This window comes from Python bivittatus, unplaced genomic scaffold (genome assembly GCF_059951505.1).
Source record: "Python bivittatus isolate LINGU-HERP-01145 unplaced genomic scaffold, Pbiv_v1 ctg000570_np1212, whole genome shotgun sequence".
In the NCBI taxonomy this organism is placed as follows: Eukaryota; Metazoa; Chordata; class Lepidosauria; order Squamata; family Pythonidae; genus Python; species Python bivittatus.
Window position 1 is genome coordinate 18,147,982 of NW_028277097.1, and position 22,844 is coordinate 18,170,825.

Sequence of the window (22,844 nt, forward strand, 5' to 3'; positions counted from 1 at the left end):
CAACTAGATGGTGGCACAAAAGACATAGACCACTCTGTTTGCTACCATCTAGTGATCTTCTGGACACTTGCAACCCACATCTGATATTCCTATTATCCATGGGCTTCCCATAATTTCTCTGCAGGTAATCTTCAAGGCTGTTCAGTGAGAAATCTTCTAAATGAGGCTACTGGACCAACCACTCAAACAGATCTTGATAGCATGTACTTTACCTATACATATATATTAGATAAACCTATGTGCTGTGTGTATATTCATGTATGTACGCATTGCATATAGTTATTGGAGAATATTCCATTTCTTAGCTATGTATTAGTGGACACTCTAAACCTGAAGGAGCAAATCTGAGGTCTTCATTTTCACATCCTCTAAATCCCTCCAACTATATTTGCCAAAAATCAAGGCAGGGTTAATAACATTTTAAGGAAGGGGATGTATGGAAAATGACAATGCACTTCTAAAATAGACTCAACATAATTTACTCCCTCTAAAACCCAGGAGAAAAGTAGAAAATCCAACATCTGTTGTAGCCCTTCTGACTTGGGCCAACCCGCTTTCTTCCAATTGGTTTCATGGATCCTGAACCCCTTAATGGGGATTGAGAAATTTCCTCCTATGTCTAAACATCTCAAAACACCTGGAGGGCATTCAAGAGCAGCCCCAAAGAGTGAGAACAATAGAGACTGGAGAAAAAGACGGTTGTTTGCACTGTCTCATGAGAAAGTCAAAGCAGCTTCTTGGTATTTTATGAGAAGTCAGAGCCAAAAGCAACCTACGAAGATCTGTCTTTGTGGGGAGGGGGGCTTCAATACGTTTTTGTAAACTGCTAAAAGTCAGACAGTGGCAATCTGATCGCCCATATTTCTTTGGAAAGCATCAGTCCCAGACATATAGCACAAAGACTATACTTCAATTTGCAAAAACTAAACACTGTGATTTATACCTTTTGGATGGGGGAGAAAAATACAAAAAGAACATTCTGTGTAGCTGGAGTATCTTGCCAAGAACTTGTGGTTGGATGAGGACTTGCATTCCTGGAGCCTAGACATCACTGAACATTATTTTTTATATATATATAAACAAACAAAATAGCAAGAAAATCCAAATTCCCCCAAAGGACAGCTTGTCCGGGTTTCCTTTCGGCTCTCGATTATGTAAACACATTTATGTAAAGGATACATTTAGTTTTATTCTCAAGCAACAGGTTTTGGGATGAAATGGAGGGTATTCAGGAAGGGAGCACCTCCAATTTCCCACAAGGGTTGAGTATTTGCTGTAGTTTTCAAAACATTCGTCCAGTTTTTCCTCTCTCTGGTTGCCATATTTGAAAATTTCATTTGCATGTATTTCTTATCCCTTTACAGACTTTGTGTGATAATAACTTGCTCCCGGCTGGACTCTAAACTGAGATGGTGCTGAACTTTGCCTTGCAGTATCTCAAAAGTTTTCTTCCTCTGTGAAAGTAGCTTCTGTTTTTCTACCTTATTCTTAGGCTATCTGAGGAATTATTGTGAATTTGTCTTAGTGGTATTTGTGAGCTGTTCTCAGTTGTTGGAGGCAGCAGTTTTTAGTGTTGTTCTGATGCTAAAAATGTTCCCACCCCTTTCTAGCAGATTGCTAGAAAGATGTTTACATGATGAAAGGCATTCACATACTCCTGAGTCACCTACTACCTACGTGACTGCCAGGACCCACCAGAATATCACCAACATTTCAAAAGCGCATTCTCTTTCCTCAAATTGAATAAGAATGATTTTAAAAAGCAAGGTTAGTTTTCAGCACACCACTTTTCAAAAAAGAACTGGTGGAAGAAGACCACCATAAATGATCTAGGTAAGCAACAGCCTCCATTGTGGGCCCCATCCAAGGTACCTGGTAAAAGGAGAAGGCAAGGTCTACAGATGTTACTGATCCTTGTCTGTGCTCTTGTTATCACTTCCTCACTTAGTGGGGGCAGGTGAGCAGATCCCAAAAGCTGGCAGATCAGCAGTGGGTTTAGTGCTTCCAGGGATCTTCAATGGGATCTGTATTAAACCATGGGCGACTTCAAGTTCCTGATGATGAGCAGGAGCCACTGGAGTGGACTAAGTCGACCTTGCGTGATGCAGGATCTTCAAATGGGCAGGAAATTCAGGATTCTATTCTCAGTCCATCTAGGGAGCAGCAAGTTAGAATAGATTGTTTTCAAAGCGATTCAGAAATATAATGATGGAAGGTGAAATCTCTAATCAGGCGAATTGCAAAAGACTTTCAGAAAAGATACTCTTATGAAGGATATGAGCATTTTCTGAGCAGTTGCTTCTTCTTCTTCTTCTTCGGGCATAAGCTCTTTTTCACAAAGAAGTCTTCCTAGTTGAATATTATCTTCTAAGGCCTTTCTTGAAGCGAGATAAGCTGGTGGATCATTTTCTGTATGCATATGATATACATTTATTTATTTATTTATTTTTAAATTTATATGCTGCCCATCTCCCCATATGTATGTGTGTGTGCATGTATGTGTACACACACACACACACATCATACATGCAAGAATTCACTTTCCTAGGATTGCAGATTGATCAAAGCAGTGAATGCAGTCCAGAAATAAAGCGTCGAATCGCACTAGGTCGTACAGCAATGATGAGCACGATTCAAGGAAAAGCAAGTTCTCAGCCTGGCAACTAAATGCAGATTAGTCCGCACTATCGTGTTTCCCACAGCTACCTACGGTTGCAAAAGTTGGACCATGAAAAAACCAGGCAGGAGGAAAATCGACTCGTTGCGCTGTGGTGTTGGAGAAGGCTCCTGTGCGTTACTTGGACAGCAAAGGTGACAAACAAGCAGGTTCTGGAGCATATAAAACCAGATATATCACTGGAAGGCAAAATCACAAAATTCCACCTTACTTATTTCGGCTATGTCACGCGATCAAACTCACTGGAAAAGGCAGTTATGCTCGGAATGGTCAGTGGTAAAAGGAAACGAGGCTGCCAAAAAACACGGTGACTAGACACCATCAAAGCTGACACCAACCAGAGCACAAAACAGCTGAAAGGAGCTGTACAAGATCAGAAAATGTGGAGAGAACTGGTCCACAGAATCGCCGAGAATTGGACATGATTGAACGGATATCATCACCATCATCATGATATACGTCAAGTGAACAATGTCATTTGGAGGAAATAGCATTGCTTCAAAATCCTTTGGAAGGAAGATAAAGTTTGAGAGGGCCAGAGAGAAGAATCTCTAATGTCCTCCTGGACAGATTACACAAGCTGCAATTTAGTTTTCAGAGGTCGTATGCATTTTGATCTACTGAAAGGGCAAACATGGTGCTTTCTTCAGGCTATTCATATATATAAAGCTAACACAGAAATTATCCTTTGGTTGAATTTTATATTCCCTGTGAAATTTCTTTAGTGAGGTTTAAATCCACGCAAGAGTTAGAAGGTTAAGAATATTCGCCTGTGCAGGGGAATAATGTTTGACCTACAACAGTGATTTAAAACAAAATGCCATCTTGCTAGTTGCATGTGAACACCACCACTGCAAAGAAGCTTTATGAATTTGTAGGCTTGGAGAAACCAGCATGTTAAAGTATGTGGTCCTTTCAATAGCATGAGTATGTTACTACTACATTACCCTTGCTGATAATTAAAAAAAAAATGATAAAGTTGTGGCCTAGATGTTTTGATCTACTGACAGCATGAAATATTGGGTTGACTTTTAGGAAAGAGCTCTACAATTTGAGTGAGGGTGTTTGTGGCATTATATGTGGGCCTGGCCAGCCTCTCATTCCAGACTGAAGGAAACTCGCCCAGGATAGGTTTTGGATTCTTTATCTATTGGCTGAATGGAAGTAGTGCACTATAAAACCAGTGGGGCTTGCCCTGTGAACAAGTGCCAATATTGTGGAGAAGACAGGTTACACCAAAGATAGAACATGTCTTACCACGAGAAAGAGTCTCTTGGCTCTAATTATCATGGAATATAACTTGAAAATGGAAGGATAAAAGTCAATACAGAGATAACATTTGCAAGAAGCTTGAGAGAAGCACCTGTTGAAGTGATCAGGACACTGGGGAGCAATTAGATAGCTACAAATTGCAGTGAGAATGTTGGCTTCTCCCCTTCCCCATTTAACCTTCATTTTATGCACTGAATATTAAGCTAAAGTTAACAGAGGGTTTGGTTTTGGCAATAAGAGTGCTCCAATAAGAATATGGAGCACATATAGATCAGTAGTCACCTGGTTCATAAAGGAACTGTTTATATGGGATGAAGTTGGATTTCTGTAGAAAGACCAAGTTTGCAGTTTGGACATGTTCCTGGATTCATTGTTGCCACTGGAGACCAGGTGACTGGTGTTATCTATGCTCAGCTTCATGAACAGGTAGGGTTATATTCAATAAATAACTCTAGAACTAGAGTGGGGGATACCAAAACTTTTAATTTATGTTGCCATAATATTGGAGATCATCAGTATTTAAATTTATGTAAGCATAATTAAACTGACACGTGAGTGATAACAGAGGAAGGGTGTGGTTCACACATTACCTTCCTATGAAGCGTGCATGAGCTCCTACTCCCCTTTTTGTTATTCTTCTGCACAGGTTGGCTGTATGCGTGAGAACTCGCAGATTACCAGCCTTAGCCTGAATTAGACCTTCAAGATTCTAGTAGGAAAGCCTTGTTCTCAGCATCTGCTACCAACATCTGTATTTCAATTAGAGATTTAGGGCACTAAATGTGGACCTCTACCACAAAGCACATGGCTGCCTAACTGCCTAACTGTTCTTTATGGGTCGAACTTCTCCTCGGCTCTTCCTCCACTCAACGGTTTAGATTATTACTCTTCTCTAGTCTTGCTCTAGTGCAGTCCCAATATATTAATTTGTTTATTCCTGAGTAAAAACCATCCTATGGTTAGCTCCCATGCACATTGCCAAGAACAGATGTATGTGCTATTCTTGTATTGTAACTTGTATATTTGCTCTGTAATTGCTCAAGATTTTTCCCCAAATATCCTTCCTTAGGAGCAGGCACGGGTAAATGCAAACTTAAATAAATCAAGAATCAAAAGGAGCCAAATGTAACAGCCACTTTTCCCTACTTATAAGAATTACTGCAATGCTAACTAGAGATAATAATGAATTTTGTCATGCTTAGATTTCAAGCCCATCTTGGGGGAATCTGTCCATTTTGGGTAAGGCCCCAGAGATCTACTGTTTTGAGAAAAGGACAAATATGGATCAAAACCCTGAAAATTTAGGGAATGGGAAAAAAGAGGATGTCTTGAAAATTAATCCTGGTATTTTGGATTCCTTCCTGAATACTGTACACTGAGCACGGTAATAACAGTGATTGTCTGTGAAAGTCATCTATAATGTAAAAGCTGTGTTGTTATTTTAGATGTTATCAATGCGCACAGGGTATGTAGAGGAAGAGAAACTTGAAATCAATTCAGCATGGCCCTCTTCATGTCGTATCTGTACACTCACTGAAAAATCCACAAAGAGATGCATGCTTGTATAAAAGGACATGGTGTTTGCAAGCCATTAAGAAGAAGATTCTGCACTGTGCATGTATCTGAAAAGTTCTAATGTGTATCTGGCTTCAACCACACACTGGCTTTGCATTTAATCCTAAACTCATGAACATCAGTTCCAAAGACTGTATGTAGTTGGAAGACTTTAAATTTGTCAACCTGGAATGTGTTGGGATTATGTTCCTAGAATTTTGAATAAGCAAAATTCAACAGCTAGGAATTTTGAGAAGTGTACATGAAACACAACTGAAACATAGGCTGGGAAAGGCGGCCTTTTTAAGGATCATAGATCCAATCTCACCTTATACATAAGGACCATCTATATACCAGGAGAGATTAGAGATTGCCATACAGTTCTGATACAACTGGCCAATCCTATACTGAGCTCCTCTCCAGGCACAATGAGACTGTGTTCTCAGAACTCAGCAGAATGGGTATGAATATAAACGGAAGTCTGCTGAATTTGGTGCCTCCACACTGCTTTAGCCAAAGTACTCCCTCCTGGCAAACAGTTATGTCCTTTCCCTGCAACCTAAGGTTCATCAAACAAATCTTTAAGTAGAAGGTAAGTAATGTTCTTTAAACTGAACATCAAGCCAACTAGGAACAATGCATTTCTTCTCTTTCGTGCTGTTGCATTACATAAATGATTCTTCAATTCCCAGTTGGACCATAAAGGAATTTCAGAGGGTTGATGTGTATTTATACAAACGTCAGGGCAAATGGCATGACTCCCCTACAGGCCTGGATCCATCCCTCGCTGTTGGAATTAAACTCTGCTTGATATTTTAGAATAACCTCAAAATTAGATCAAGGAACATTTTGTGTGTCTGTGTGTGTGAAGGTTTCCTTTTCACATAGAGGTGTATGTAAGAACAAGTATCTGTGCCTTATTAAAATGATTCAACAATCATTTATTGAATGATTATTCATTTGATGTTCCTAATGTACAAAATTGTCCTAATGGGGGAACGAGAGACGATGATTCTGGTTGGGAGATAAAAGTCGAACGAAAGTGCCACAACTCAGACAATCAGAAACAGATATTCATAGTTTAATGAGCACCCTTGGCTCCAAACTTTCTTGGCTGAGATTGTTTTTAACTTTAATATATTTTTCTTCTCCTCCTGGTAGTACAAAGTACAGTTCTGGTTAGTAAACGCTGCTGACTTTTTCATCCAAATAATACTTTTGACAATGAACATAATCTGCAGCTTGATGTATTAGATCATGGAGAACCACACATATTTGCAGACATGAAAATAAACATACCGTTTTCAAAAAGCTGGAACAGCAAACACACTCAAGGAAAGATGACTTCTTTTTCCGTTCATGAGTAATGACTGTATTTTTAAATCCTCTAAAGGATCTTTGCAACTTTATTGGTCCCCTACTTGCCAAGAATCTGTTCCTAACAGTACAATACTTGTGTACATTCTTGACAGGACAAAGTCACCGCAATGTGACTTTTTGTACCAGTGTCATGTGATATCCATAAGAGTTTCTCCACAAAGTGAAGGATAACTTGATGAAAACTCGCCAGAAAAATGTAAACCAAGATTCACCACATGAAAGAGCATTTAGGACATTCTGAGTAACTGTTCACACAACACACTTGTTTATGAATTAATCTATTTTCTGGATTTGTACAGTATACAGAGCCATAAACTAACCAAGTGTTTCACCCAAAACTTAGTCATAAACTTAAAAAAAGATTTAGCCCTAACCAAGGTTAGTTTATGGCACAAAGACACTAAGAATCCACTAATCAGAAATTAGTGAAACCAGAACTTTCACTAATCTGGTTGGTGTTGTGCAAACAACGTGCACAATTAAGTGTGAAGGGAAAAGTTACCCTGTGGTAGATTTCCTATTATTTTATATCAAGTGATTTGTTCTACTTTTTTGTCCTCTCAAGTAACTGTACATTTGCAGGAGTGTCTGCAGAAGGGGTCAAATAAGTCAAGATGGCAACATGCCTGCATGTCTGAAGCCCCGCCCTATTTTACATGTGTCACATGTGTGGCCCTCTTGGCATTTTTGACTCTTCCTGCATTCACCCCTGGAAGTTTGCATAAGTAGGTTGTTCGGTATCTAAAGAAATCTTCCAAACCATCTTCTCCTCAGCATCTGGAGAAGTTTCCCTGAGATCCATATTAATGACGGATCTTTAACATACCGTATAAGTGAACTGAATTCATAAACACACATGGCTGAACTGTGAGAGATGGGGAAAAAATTGGAATTTTTGATTTTTTGTCTGTCTTTCTTAAAATTGCATTTTTCTTGCCTGTCTCTGACTTCAAGCTGCAAATTGTAACATAGCAATTGTCACTATCCCGTTTCTGGGCATCTTGAAGGGCCATAGAAACATTTGACTGAAAACAACATTGAAAATACAATTTTTGCACAAAAGGGATTTTTGGTTTACAGTGTATGGTTTGATCTACAGCAGCATTTCCCAGCCTTGGTTATTTCTAGATGTCTGGACTTCAACTCCCAGAATTCTCAGCAACGACTGGGGCATTGTGGGAACTGAAATCCAGGCCAAAGGAAGATGCCTAAACCGAGAGGCACTAATTTAGACGATGCATCTTTAATTTCATGCCTGTTGTTATCTTCTGTGGTTTTAACTAAAGGCATTTTAAAAATTAAAAAGAAAAAAAACTTCTTCCAATCTACTCTCAAAGCACACAATTAGGAAGAGATTAAGTATCACCTTTTGGAAGAATGTATTAGGAGTGTCCAAAATCACGAGTGTTTTCTCGAATGGTGCCCTAATCTTGGAATCCTCTCCTAAGGGAATTAAGGCCGGTGCCAATATTTTTTCTCAAGCCGTATTAAAGCCACATGTTTGGATGATTTGAGGGAAATGCTGACCTTTTAGCAATCATCTTTTAGATTTCTGAGTTTTACAGAGTCCTTTCCCAGGCTCCCCTTTATTTTTTAAAATTTATATTCCATTGCTTTGTAAAACAACGTTATGTTTGATAGGTTGCCTATGACGATGGGGAACGTATACATCGTCAGCTGGCAGAAGCCACAGGGATGTCCGGTGTAATACGACATCACTGAGGGAAGGGGGGCAAAAACATAAGATGGCGGTCGTGAGAACTTGATCATAGTGGTCTGCCACAACCACCTGGACTTTGATTACCAGGAATATATTCTTTAAAAGCCCATGGAATCAATAGCACAAAATGCGCGAGTATTCATAAGCCATGGGTGTTAGTTAAAGGTGGGCTGTGAAGCATCCCGGCTTCTCACGAGCGGCGTCCACACAACCCATTTAACCTGGTTACTCAACGAACCCATGTTCAAGGTTCAGATCATACGCAAAGAGGCTGCCGAATCCACAGGCCCCACGTCTAGAACTACTGCCAGCTTGGCGGGCCCTGCGGCTGCAAATAGAGCTTGAAATGACCAGATGGATTTTTTTCTAAAAATGTGGGTTTTCTAGAGACTGATAAACGCCGATAGGCTATTCGCACCGACTTGCTCTTGGGTGGATCAGGTGCGTGGAGAACCGCAGCCAAGCAACCAAGGCAGGAACCGGTTTCCATTAGGCTGAAAACACCAGCCAGGATGCCGCCTAAATGGGATTATTTCAAGCCTGGAGAGGGTTTTATTTTATTTTATTTCCTTTTTATTTGTCACTTGATAATCAAGACCAGGATCACTGGCAGGGCAGGAGGAGAATCTTCTCCGGTGGCAGGTCCTGCATTCGCCAGTTGCTAAGCAACCGTGGCAGAGCGTCCCCCATTCTCCTGGGCATCTCTGAGATGACTGAGCCTTGATGCAGCACCGGTGGAAGAGCGGTGATGAATTGCTGGGTTACATCTCCACAATGGCCGTGTTGCAAGCACTGCTCCTCGGACGGGGGGTTGAGACTGAGAAGCATCGGAGAGCGATCAGTTGTATTTTCTGAGGCTCTTCCACTGCATCTTTCTGGAGACCTCTGCAAATATATTTTTGCACAGCCCGTCGGCACCTCTGGAATCCTACAAGCATCCCGGTGGAGGCTCTCACAAAATGACTGCCATGGGAGGGTCCCCCTCTTTGCAAACCGGCTGACCGGTTCAATCTGGGAAGCAGCCACTCACCGCGAGACCAACCTACTTTCCTTTGTTACAGTGGTTCCCCCCCCCCTTTTTTCAAAAAAATATTTATACAAGGCGTCTGAGTAAATAAAACTGAACGCTGGAAAATGGCCTTTGCAATGCAGCGTACCAATGTCTCCTTAAAAAAAAAAAAAGGGATGTGAAAAGTAAATTAAACACATGCAAGGCTAGGGGCTTGGCGAGAGGCAGAATCGCTGTGGGTAGGAATAATGTTGCTACAGACCATCCTTAACACTCATGGAGAGTGGAGATCAGCCAGAAGGGTGAGGCCGCATTGCATCTGCAGGCAGAGCTAGATTGGGACGAGTTTTCTTGGCTTTGTAAAAGTGATATATTTATTTAAAGCATATACTACAGGTTTGCTTCTCACCCGAAAAGGGCTGGGCCTTTCATTTTTAACAGTCATGTCAGAACAGGTTCTGGGGTCTACCAAAAGTTACTTGGAGACTGTATGTAGTTATGGGGACAGAGATGGACCAACCCTATCTTGAAGGAACACTAACTCCATCACTGGTACCCTCTCAAGGGAGTGGACCACAACCCCCTCATCCCCACCAGGACATCACCACTGCTGGTTATGGATTATGGCAACTGTAATCCCACACACCTGAAAGGGGCTTAGTTAAGGTAGCCTGTTTTAAGGAGAGTCCCTTCCATTTCCAGACATTTTTCCCCCAATGTAAAGGACAGAATAACGTTGGCTGGTCCTATGTTTGATTTCTGAGGGTTTAGCTGAAGGTCTGAAGAAGGTTTCTGAGTGTGATGGCGCAGGACTGTAGGATTCAAAGAAGACATTTAGTCCAAACTCCTACTCAGTGCAGGAATCTAAATTAATGTATCTCCACAAACATAATAGGGTAAATTCACTTAGCAGTTACAGAATTAGTGCTGCATGCAAGTGATGCAATTTATGTCAGTTGCGTTATGAGGCAAATGATGCACTGTACATATGCCACATCATTTGTGTAATGATATCCTAATGCTTGTGTCTTTACTTGCACCCACCTGGCCTCATGAGGGCTGTGCATATTTTGAAAATGACTTGAAAGGGTTCTTTCAAAACGCATGGGTGCCCAGCACCTCTTTAAAGCAGTCATGTCTTTATCCAGATTTCCATATAATAACGAAAGGAGGAGGAAGATGAAAACAATATGGCTGCTTGAGGAAGTCAGCCCCTTAAAACAACCATGCCTTTAGTGTGACTCTTTAAAGCAACTGCATCTTTAACCCAAAACACTAAAGCAGTAGTGTCTGTGTTCAGGCTTGCACAGATGTAGCTGCTTTAAGGAAGTGCTGTGCTCATACTATCAGGCTTTTGAAGTACCTCTTCCAAGTATTTTTCAAAGCTTGCCCAGCCCTAATGCGCATAATAGGCTAAGATGGATTAACTTTGTGGCTCAGCCCACAAGCCCAGGCTGTTTTCATTTTTTCTCTCATTGTGGGAATGCATCTCTACTGGGGCATTCTGTCAGCATTTGCATAGAAGCGCATAGCATTTTTACAAATGTAGGCATTTTGAGTTTCCTCCCATGAGGAGGAAACTAGGGTAGATCTCTTTTCTCCGCTAGTCAATTTGCACATATGGGGGAAACCGTTTTCATTCAAAGTGCTGAGAATCAAATGGTTGCGGGTGCTTTCGTAAAGGCTGATGGTCCCTATTCTTCTGTAAAGGACTCTCTAGCGCTTTGGAGTCAAAGGCAAAAGAGGCTTAGAGCATGTGGGTTGACTTAGGGAGCATCTGTTGGTAACTCCTTTAAAGCTGCTACTTCTTTTCCCTAGCTTGCACAGCTTCCTTCTGACACTACACTAAAATCCCAGGAAAAGATATGTTTGGTTTAAGGAATGGCTGATAGTGCTACCTGGATGTTTCCCCTGCTGTCTAAAGCATTTCCCCCTCAAGTACAACGTGATGCACAGCTCTTGGGAATCCAAGTTTGGTGCTCATTCTCTACCACAAACAAGTCATTCATGTGGACCAGCATCATGTCACTATCTTTAGTTGATGGTCACATCTCTGCTCCTTCACAGTTCAAATATCTTCCTGTATACAATCATGTGCCTGTCCAGAACTTCTTTTGGAAAAACCGGTGCTTGTACATGAAAGTTGCCATTTAATTTTTCCATACGCATATGTGCACACATGCCAACATGCTCACTCTTACATAACCTGCCCTGAGTCTGACCTTATTCCCGAAAGGCGGGGTACAAATACCCATAAGAAAAATAATTTATTTTATGGTACTCAGTTCCCTTTGATAAGGGAGGTGACTCATTGTTGGGATTAGAACTGCCATTCTCTTCTGTCACTCAAATAATAATAACAATAATAACAACAATAATAGGAGCCCTTGGAGCAATACCTAAAGGACTCCCCCAATATTTGGAAATTTTGAATTTATCAGACCTGAACACCCTAATATTACAAAAAAAGAACCTGCTTGAAACTGCCCATATCCTCAGATGCTACCTTAATAATTCTTAGGACTTGAATTATTAAGTTTCCACCAGTCTTCGTGAATCTAATTGTAGATTACCCAAATAACAACAACAACAACAACAACAACAACAATATTATTGGATGACTGTGCAACCAACAATAATAATAGAAGATGCATTACTTGGAACAGCATATATATTACATCTTTAACTACCTTAAATCTTGGAAATATCTCATAGTCAAAAGTACCAAATCCAGTCAGAACTATCTGGTAGCCTCTTTGTAAAAATCAATATCAATAATAGTAATAGTAATAATAATAATAATAATAATAATAATAATATGATGGAGGGAGAATATACAAAGCACTATTGAAAGAAAAGGAATTTTCTCATTGCTGAACAAGAAGGAACTGTCCAGCTGCTTCAGTTCAAGACCAAATATACCTTCTTACAACCAAGATCCACTGAGACAATGATTAGAAATTACATGCAATGAAATATCTTAGGACCACAGGGTAAGGCAGGACTGCTGTGGTGGTCTGGCACTTCCATTTTTCTACCACAAGGCTTCTGGGGTCTGGTCTGTGGTGGATTGATTAACACGTCTTCTCCTGTTGGAAAGATCTAGGAGCAACTGGAGAAAACCACCAGACATTTGCTCTCCCATCAGCCTTGCTACCACAAACCATATTTCTCAATCATACCAAGCAGCTCTTAAGCTTCTCCACCTCTAACGAGGTAATTTGTTAGACCAAAAAAAAAAAAAAAATTAATCCAACATATGAAACCTTAAGGATCACTCTAGCCATTATCCTTCTTCAAGCTGCTGTTCCAGCAACAGAATTTGCTTAAACAGCTGGGATCATGGACAATCTGTGCATGATAATGGCTTCGCGCAAATGACATGAATTATGTACTGACCCAAAGAATATAACTGACAACATTTCTGTGATGTCATCATGACATATGTGATGTCGTTGTGACTTGCAATGTTTAGGATATGTCTTCTATCTTTTTTTTTCTGGACTTTTTATGAGTTAAGGGCCACACTTCCTCTTCTGTAGCTGCCAGGGGGTGCAGTCAAAAACTGGACAGGACCAGAAAAATAAGGGGAAAGTGATGGGATAGAGAAGGGGAAAAAAAACCAAATATGATTTTTTTTTCATTTTTTTATCCTGCATGTTACCCTTTTAATTCAGGTTTCACTGAGTACATTGATGATAATCTACAAAATTGGAATCAGAAGATTGATATCAACAAGCCAAAGAGAGGGGTCAGGAGTCACTCACTTAATGTCTGCATTCACACAACACCCAGTCCCCAAATTAACTCAGTTTATGAGTTTACACTCTACATTAACTAACCAACAGGCTAAGACACCAAACAAACAGTAACCAAGGTTAAACATTAACCAAGCTTTGAGTTAGCAGGAAAGTCTCCAAGGAACATGAACAGGAAGGGAAGCATCATCATGACCTGGAAAATATATCAATGTTTCTCTTTCTACCTGAAATGTAGCCGGGAAGGTGACAGGTTCATTGACAGGAGAGATGAAGTTCTCCAGGAAAGGTGGAGAAGTGAAGAAAACAATGAAGAACAGGTAAAAAGCACCTTCTGGTAAACAAGTGGAAGAATATGACTCAAAGAAGCAAGAGCATCAGGGAGAACTTAGTGGAATTCAGGAACCAGTATCAGGTTCTTCCTCTACAGGATGATCAACAGCCGACTGAGCAAACCATGTCATAAAACAATGAAGAAACACTTGGAGTCTATGGACTGAAGAAATCCAAAGCAGCTGTGTGCAGACCTGATATGACATTGGGGAAGATGTGCTGTCTTCCAAATGTCCATATACAGGATATGACACAGAGGTTACCAGGATTATTCAAAGCCAGCAACAACTATCCTTTCTTCTTGATCCGAATGGAGATAAAATGACCCATCCAGGAAACCTTGAAAAAACCTCTGGAGACTATGAGGCCATGGCCAGGAAGGTGAAGGAATTGGAAGCAAAGGTAATCTTTTCTCAATCCTTCCATGGCACATGAAGAGAAAGCAGAAGCCAACAAATGATTATGCAAGTGGTGTCTCCAAGAAGGGTTGGATTCTACAACAATGGCTTATGCTGCTTTCATGAAGGCCTCCTGGGAAGAAATGGGATACATCTTTAAAAAAACTGAGAAGGAAATGTTTGGCACATATAGGGTTATCAGAAGGGTATTAAAGTAGAACAGAAGGGGAAGGGTGGCAAAACTTTAGAACTGAACATGCAGACAAGGACTAAGCAGAACACAAAGGGAGAATCAAGAGGCCAGGATGGGGACTCAGATTTTCATAGGACACTACAACAGAAATGCCAGTAGAAGATACTTATAACCGCAGAATGTTTTGCATCAATGCACAGAGTATGGGAAATAAACAGGAGAACTAGAGATCTTCATTCAGGAAGACACATATGATGTGATAGTTAAAAGACCACCTGGGTAGGCAGAAGATGGAGATGAAGTCTTTCTAACAACAGATCATCAGTCTTTCAAAAAATCATACAATAGGGATAATGGAGGATTTCAATTATCCTGACATCTGCTGGGAATCTAACTCTGTCAAGAGTCAGAGGTCCAACAAATTCTTATCCCTTCTTGCTGACAGTTTCATTTGTCAGAAGGTATAGAAAAAACAAGGGGGTTTGCTAACCTGGACTTAATCCTCACTAACAGAGAAGAACTGGTTGAAGAACTGAAGGTGCCTGGCAGTTTGGAAGAAACTGAACATGCTTTCCTTGAATCTGTGATATCCAGAAGTGGAGGAACCAAGAAGACGCAGAGCTATATAGCGGACGTCAGAAGAACAGGTTTTGATGAACTGTGAGGGAAGGTCATTCACATCCAGTGGCTTGAAATTTTGAAGGAGAAAAATATCTAGGAAGGGTGGGAAATTCTATGAAATGAGATACTGAAGGCACAAATGCAGTTAATAACCACAAGAAGAAAAAGTGTGAGAAATCAAGAGGTCAGGGGAGATATATGCGGAACTCTCTAAATGCTGAAGAGAAAACAGGACACATACAGGAAATGGAACAAGAGAATCATAAAACAAAGGAGAATACTAGATAGTCTCCAGAAACTAGAGAAAGTCTGTCAGAAGAGCTAAAACTCAGAATGAGCTAAGGCTTGTGAAAAATACCCAAAATAACTACCCTCACCCCAAATGAAAGTTTTTTTGTGTAGTTGAGAAATAAAAGACAGAGTATAGGTTCATTGCAAGGAAAAGGTGGTGAAGTGGTAATGGGTGATAATGAAAAGGCACAACTTAATTCCTTTTTTGCATCTGTCTTCCCTCAGAGGGGAAATGGAAGCCTAGCAGATCATGGTTATGCCTCTGGGGGAGGAGGAAAGCTTAAGTTAGACAAGGAGAGGAGAAGAGAGAACTTAGCTAACTTAGCTGAATACATCCCCAGGGTACTGAAGCAACTGGTAGATGCAACGACAAAATCATTCTTGGTAATCTTTGAGGACTCCTAGGAGACTGGAGGAGAGCAAATATCACCCCACTGCAAAAAGGGGAAGGAGGACGACCAGGGAAATTACAGGGTTTTCAGCTTGATTTTTATACTGGGCAATGTCTTTGAACAGATGACCAAACAGCATCTTTATGAACACCTGGATAGGTAGCCAACATGGGATTTGTTCCAAGCAAACCATGATAGACTAACCTTATCTTCTTCAACAGAGTTACCAGCTTAATAGGTCAGGGGAACGCCATGAACACCACCAGGATCGAGTCAAGTATCACAAAGTGCTACAGTGTCCTGAGCCCTGTGCAATTCAACACCTTTATCAATGATTTTGATGATGGAGTTAAGGGGACACTTATCAAGTTTTCAGATGACATGAAACAAGGAGGGGTGGCTAATACTTTAGGTGAAAGAGAGAAGATTAAAAAAGATCTAGGCTTGAGCAGTGGGCTGCAACAAACAGGAGGGAATTTCACAAGGAGAAATCTCAAGTTCTGCATCTCAGTAAGAAAAATGTAAGGTAGGACCACAGGAGGGGGGAAAGCTGGTTTGGTAGTAGTACCTATGAAAGGATGCTGGGTGTCCTTGTTGACTGCAGGTTAAACAAAAGCCAGCAGCTTGATGCAGCTGCTAAAAAGGTACATGCTATCTTGGGGTGCATGAACAGAACCACAGACTCCAGATCACAGGATGTAATTATTCCTGGTCAGAATTCATTTGCACAAACAGACAACTGAGAGATAATAGCAGTCTTCAAATATCTGAAGGTCTACCATGCAGAAAAGGAGTGGACTTATTCTCTGTTGCTCTAGAGGTCAGAATCAGAACAATGGGTCAAAACTACAAGGAAGCAGGTTCAACCAGACAGCAGAAAGAACTTTCTGACAATATGAGCTTGCAGCCAGTAGAACAGGCTGCCACACGATATATGCATTCTCCTTTGCCAGACATCTCCAAGCCATCTTTGGATGGCTCTGTGCCAAAGATGCTCTAGTGAATCCTCCATTCAGCAAGAGCTTGGAATGGATGATATCTACAGTCCTGTTCAACAGTAAGACTTCATGATTATAAACAAAACTTGTATATAAACACAGTTAAGGAACAAGAAATAGCCATCCACATATCTAGAAAGAGATAGGATGGGACAGATAACCAATTGCTTTGGAGGGAATCTCTTACCTGAAACAGTTGAGGAATCGTAAGAATTCCTGTCCTTCCTACTCGTCCTGAAAGTCTGAAAGTCCTTCTCCCTGTACGTCCCAAATCCGTCAAAGCTCCTTCTCTTTGTTCCGCTGGTGTCACTATCTCGCTTTTCACTGACGGGATTCATCTCGCCAAAGACATCCATGGCATCACTCCTTGCACTGCTCTCGGTGTTCCCAGCATACCTCTTCATGCAGGAGTCACTGGGATCACTGCCTGTGTTGTTCTTATCCTTGCTCGGAACCCACTGTTGGGTGTCAGAGAGTGATAAAGTAGACAGGGTGTCCACCTCAAAGCTGCTCTTGGAACCTTTGTGCCCAGCTTCACAGTGCTGGTGCTTCTGCTTGTCCTTATGCTTGCCTTTCTCAGTCAACAAGGAGAGGTCTTTCTCAGAGACATTTAATCTCTCACTAACTGAATGGCTGGAGAAGCCAGGAGACTTGCTAGCAAAGAGGCTGCTTAGGTCATCATGAGCTCCCAATATCCGCTCCTCCTTGTGTTTGTGCTTATGTTTATGTTTCCTTTTGTGAAGTCGGCCACTGGGTAAGCTGGTCCCCGAAACCTTTGCGGAAGTCAGTGAGGAATGTACTTCCCCAAGGCCCATCCCTACTGGTGTTTGCAAGTGAACGCCATGCTTTACTTTATGCTTGGCAGTGTTGGGCATCTTTATGTGAGAACTTGCATGGAACTGGGGAGGGGGCACTGTAGGCCTCATAAAAGGAGACGCAGTTCCAAGTGTGTGAGACAAGTACAAAGGAGCTGGGTACTGACTGTAGTAGCCAAGGTTCATCATAGGCATTGACGTGTAAGGCATTCCATAGGGTGCATAGTAACTCCCACTGGGAATAGGGTAACCAAACCCTTGTAAGAAAGGCACCTTTGTCATGGTGTCATTGGTTTTGGCAGGTCTACCACGCTTCTTCTTAGACTTCATGTCAGAGGTCCTGCGAAGATACAGCAATGGGTCATACTGGATATATGGCACAGGATAATAGGGATCAAAATTGATCCTAAAAATGCTGGGGTATGGATTTTCATGATAAAATGTATAGCTTCGGTGAGAAATTCTGAACACTTGGAACTTGCTGATGAGCTCTTCCAGATCAGCCAGGAACTGGAGGTCATCTCTGTTTTGTAGGTTTTTCCGCTTCCTCTTGTGCTTTGGTTTTTTCATGGTCTCATGGGAGAGAAAGTTATCAACAATGAGATGCTTCTGCCGGTGACTGTGCCTGTTCTTACTGCTGGTGTCAGACTGAATGGCCTCTGGATTGTCCAGACTACAGAAATCAAATGAGTATCTTCGGCGAGATTCTGAAGTTTTCTCTGCTTGGTCAGAAGTACTGTTATTGTCAGTACCGATTCCACTATCGCTCGGTATGGTTTCTTCACTATGGGATTCGCTCAGAGGAGACAACGTGACTTCCTTCAGGGAACCAATATCACAAAGGTGGGAAGGAGAATTTGCCATGAGCCTGGGTGGGGACAACTTCCAAGTCCCACCATGGATTCCTTTCTGAGTTTTTGTGGGAAGAGCGCTGATGGGTTGTAGATTTGGCATGGTCTTTAACTCTGAAAAATTGGTTTCAGTGCTAGCAGGGCTAAGGTTGCCATTAGATCCTGCTAACTGCATTGAAAGTGGATGAACAGTTGCTGGTGATGATGCCACAAGTGACTGCAAGGTGGAAGGCACGGCTGGGTTATCAGGCTGGCTAGATACAGGCCTCAAATGTTTGACGACTGTCTTGGGATCTTCCTGTGGGGACGGCAACTCAGCTCTTGGCTTCCTTCCCCTTTTCTTGCCTATGTAGATAGTCCCTCTTTTGCTGACATTGATTTGCTTCCCTAGCCTCGCATCAATAGTTGGAGCCCCCGAACTGGCTGGTGGCTGTGTTTTTGCTTTCAAAGATATATTACTAGAACATGATAAGATTTGGCTCAAAAGGTTCTTCCTCTTGAGGGTTTTCATTTTGTTGATAGTCTTGATGGTCTTCTTGTCCAGTACACCAAGTTTGCCAACCTTTTTGTGAAATTTCAATTCACTGACTGAGTTTTCTTCTCCTGGAGCCATCTGAGCCAATTTCACCAAGTTTCGTCTCCTCTTTCTTTTTTTTGTACCTGGGAACTCTCGACTGATTGGGCTGACTGGGCTGGTGGATGTTCCCTCATGAATGGTTTCAACAGTGAGCAAAGGTTGTTTCTTTGGCCGTCCCCTCTTCTTCTTGATGGGAGTTATCACAGTAAGACTGTCTGTATTGGTATACAGAGGACTAGATGGTGTTATGGGATAAGCTGATGGAGGTTCTATCATCAGTTTCTCAGACGGACCCAGAGAAGGTTCCCGGAACACATTTTTAGGTTTGCTACAAGTCCACCTTCGTTTTGCTGCAAATTTGGGATGCTGAACTTCTGAATGCTTGCTGAGTGCAGGGATATCACTTGTCATTGAAACAGATGTCATGACTGTGGTCTTTCTGAGCCTGCTGGCATTGCTTGAGGGTGATTTATTGGATATCTCACTTTTTTCCATGGGTAACAATGGAGACTCGATCTCAGTAGCTTTCCCTGGCTTTGTAACACGCAGATCTTTCTTGCACAACTCTGCTTGGGTGCTACTCCGGCTGGCTACATCGCTGCTCACAGGTTGGCCAGAAAATGGAGATTTCTCTGAGACATTCTTCTCAGCAGCAGTTTTTGTTGACTGCCTTTTCTTCCTTTTGTGACCAGGTGGCTCCATCGAACCTTTGATTGGGATAGTAATTCGCACGTGACTTGAATCATTTTCAGAAAGATTGGCAGAGTTTGGGGTCTGTCGGGGGGATGGTGGTTTCGTTGCACTGGACTCCTTTTTCCCATCCATGTTGTCATTGGTTTTGGCTTCAAATGACTTCTGAGTGTTCTTCACCCATTCTATGTCTGTGTTTTGGATGGCTTGGTTGATTAAGTCTTTTTTACTGGACTTTTTCTTTGTGCTGGTACTGGTTTGATCAAGGGTGTCCATTTGTCCCCCTCCCTCTTGACTCACTCGTGGGGAGAAGCCACTGCAGTCAACCAGATTGCTAGACTGGGAACCCACTCCAAGAGAGTTTGACCCTGGGGCCGCACTGCAAGCAGCAAGGTCTTTGTTGCTACCACTTGTCAGCTGAGCCCACGTGTTGCTAGCATTTGACTTCTTAACTTGGGATTTGCTGAACGATATTGCAGACTCTGACCCAGAGACCTTAGAGGAATTAGCGGCTTCTCGGTTTGGCTCTGGAGCAATGAAGCAAGCTTGGGAAGTTGATCCAGACTCGGAAGTCAATGACCAGTCAAGATGATGCTGGTTGCTATTTCTCTGCTGGTGCCGCGATTTTAAGGTGTCACCGGTGAAATCCTGTTGCAGGTCTGGATCGTAGTGAACAACGGAATGTTTCTGCAGCCGGTCATAAACCTGAGAAGAAGAAGACCAAAAAGAGAAAGAGTGTTAAACCTTTCCATCCTCAAAAAAAGAATTAAAACATCTCTTTTTCTTGTAGTTGAATGTTACCACAACCTTGAAAAGTTATTTAGATTGACCCTGCTACATTTTTACAGAAAATGCATTTTAAGGAAATCAACCTACTGTACTAGGGGCTTTGAAAGTAAAACATGGAGCCTTGAGTTCACATGAGGTGAACGGGGAAAATATTACTTGTTTCTTTAGGGGTTAATAATTAAGCTATTTCAGAGGGACTTAGTACTTTCTCATCTCCCTTCCACACTAAGGGTTTTGTTGTGGGAAGAAACATACAGTTATTCCAGGGTTCTCTTAACTATGCAAGTTTTTATTATATCCATACAACAGTTAACTACAAAAGAAGCTGGTACAACTCTAAATCCTGTTACCATATTTACTGATCGAGAGAAAAGAAAATGAGAGTATTCTGGATTCTTTTTTTTTTTTTTAAGTTTTTCAACTTCCATTATTGGTAACAGTCATTTTAGTATTTCTATTTCTACCCAGTTTTCTTGGTAGCCGATGAGTCGGTAATGCTAACCACCTAATACAACATGCAAGCAACTAAAAACTCAATGACCCCGTTAAAATGTTATCTGTTTTAAATACATAATTCAAGATTTCTCATTCCAAAAGACAGAATCACATGTTTGTATGGAAAGGGGGCTGCAGAAGGCGAAAAGGCAAGTGAAAAATCCAGAAAGTGCAGTGCCCAATGAATAGAATATGAGTTGAGTTCCAATCCACAACTTCTAAGAAGCTCACTTTGGACATTCATGGATTAACTTCTGGACTTTAAAAAGCAGACAAATATTCCTGATTCCAGATGGCCTGGAAATTCTCAAATGCTATTGATGTTAGTCTTCCCCAAAGACTCTTTGCCAAATAATATAATCTCCTTCTTCAACATTATTTGCATAACAAAACTGCAAAGAAACCAAAGGTGAGATGTAGTAATTCAAAATGTGGGGCTGTTTTAACTGTTAACGATGGAGGCCACCAAAATTAGTAAGTAAATATAAACAAAATTAAAATAAGTTAAATAAAATACACACACATACATCAACTGGGCTTTTCCTAATTTATGGATCAGAAAAAAAGGGTTTGTAAGACACGGATGTCAGTTTGGATTCTCTCTACTGTATTGTGGTCAATGGGATCTTCCATATTAATGAAAAGGGATGGAGAGGGGCCAGAATGGGATCTGGCAGGGGCAGCAGATTAAAGTTCTCTCTCCACCCCCACAATGTGGTCCCAACCCATTCTGCTTGGTTTGTGCTTCCTAAAAAAGAAATCCATCTCACTGCTAAATGCATGAACAATTTCCTATCTGTTTAAACACCCTGATAGTTACTCATTATATCATGACTACATTGATATTAGATACTCCTAAATACACGTACAGGCCAACGTTAAACCAATCACATTGGATCTGTCATTACCAATCTTCACACTACATTTTCAGTGGTTTTTACTCTACTTAAGTTGGCATCTGAGGTAAGAATCAGCCCCATATCTGACCCTGATGCCTTCTATAGATGACAGTTACAACCATCAGAAAATGGATCTTGCAAAGGAAATTCAGGAATCCTAGCTGGACCCAGGAAAGGGGAGCAGGTTGATGAAAACAGACCTAGACCAAATGTTTCTCAAAACATTTGCATGCACATATCTCAATTCAGGTTTTTTAAATCCATGATTTACCAGCCATTCCCGCCTATCCCAACCCAGATAACCCCCTCCTTGAGAAGGCATTTTTGTAGTGAATTTTGGTAGTACATTTTTAAGGATCGCACAGTTTTGATGCTGAATAGTAAGCACTGTTCCTGGGACCTGGAGAAGCTAGGTTTCATTAGCTGCAACTGATATCTGTTTACTCCAAATGACTAGCAACGGGAGCCAAAATTACGGCACTCAGAATATCTAGCTAGGTCTTTGCCTGAACTCACTGCTTCAAATGCTTTGTTTTTGTTTTTGCCCTGCTAGGTCAATTGGAGGGAAGGAAAGGAGGGTTAGTGGGAGAGATGGCTTTATAAACAAACAAGGCAAAACACGCCAGCTAATTCCTCGGTCAAGACAGCTGTAGCTTTTGATGGAGTTCAGCGGCAAAGACCGTGAGCTCCCAATTGGGAAATCTCCAGTTCATTTCTCAAGATGGCCATGATAGGCTCAGCGGTACTAAGCCTTTTGAGAAGAAACTATTAAAAATCAATCAATCAATCAATCAATCAATGAACAAATGGGCTGTACAAAACCTTTCCACGAGGTGGATACAGAGGAAAGCAGAAGCAGTTTTTGAAGTCACTTCATGAGATCGTGCACCAAGAGATGGCTGCTTTAATGATTCGAAAAGAGATACTCTGGGTTTGCCTGCATCACTTTCAATAGATTTGCACAGCCGTAGGGGATAACACCTATCTACCATCATCCATCTAAAAAGGTTCCTATAAGGAATGCAAGATACTGAATGAGGGTTTGGCAAACTTTTTAGGCAAACTTTGGGTCCAAATTGCCAAAATCACGTGGGACAATGAAATGTCAACAATCTTTCCCAGATTTATGGGA

The 22,844-nt window shown here is 41.4% G+C and overlaps 1 protein-coding gene across 2 annotated transcripts in view; it reads right to left on the minus strand.

Moving 5' to 3' along the window:
* The window catches only part of SETBP1 (SET binding protein 1), a 247,782-nt gene that overhangs the window by 61,202 nt on the left and 163,736 nt on the right, over positions 1 to 22,844 (minus strand). For both annotated transcript variants that reach the window (XM_088153063.1, XM_088153064.1), the window contains one exon: positions 16,784 to 20,234. In XM_088153063.1, the coding sequence (XP_088009189.1) occupies positions 16,784 to 20,234 (3,451 nt within the window). The remainder of the gene's footprint in view (positions 1 to 16,783; positions 20,235 to 22,844) is intronic.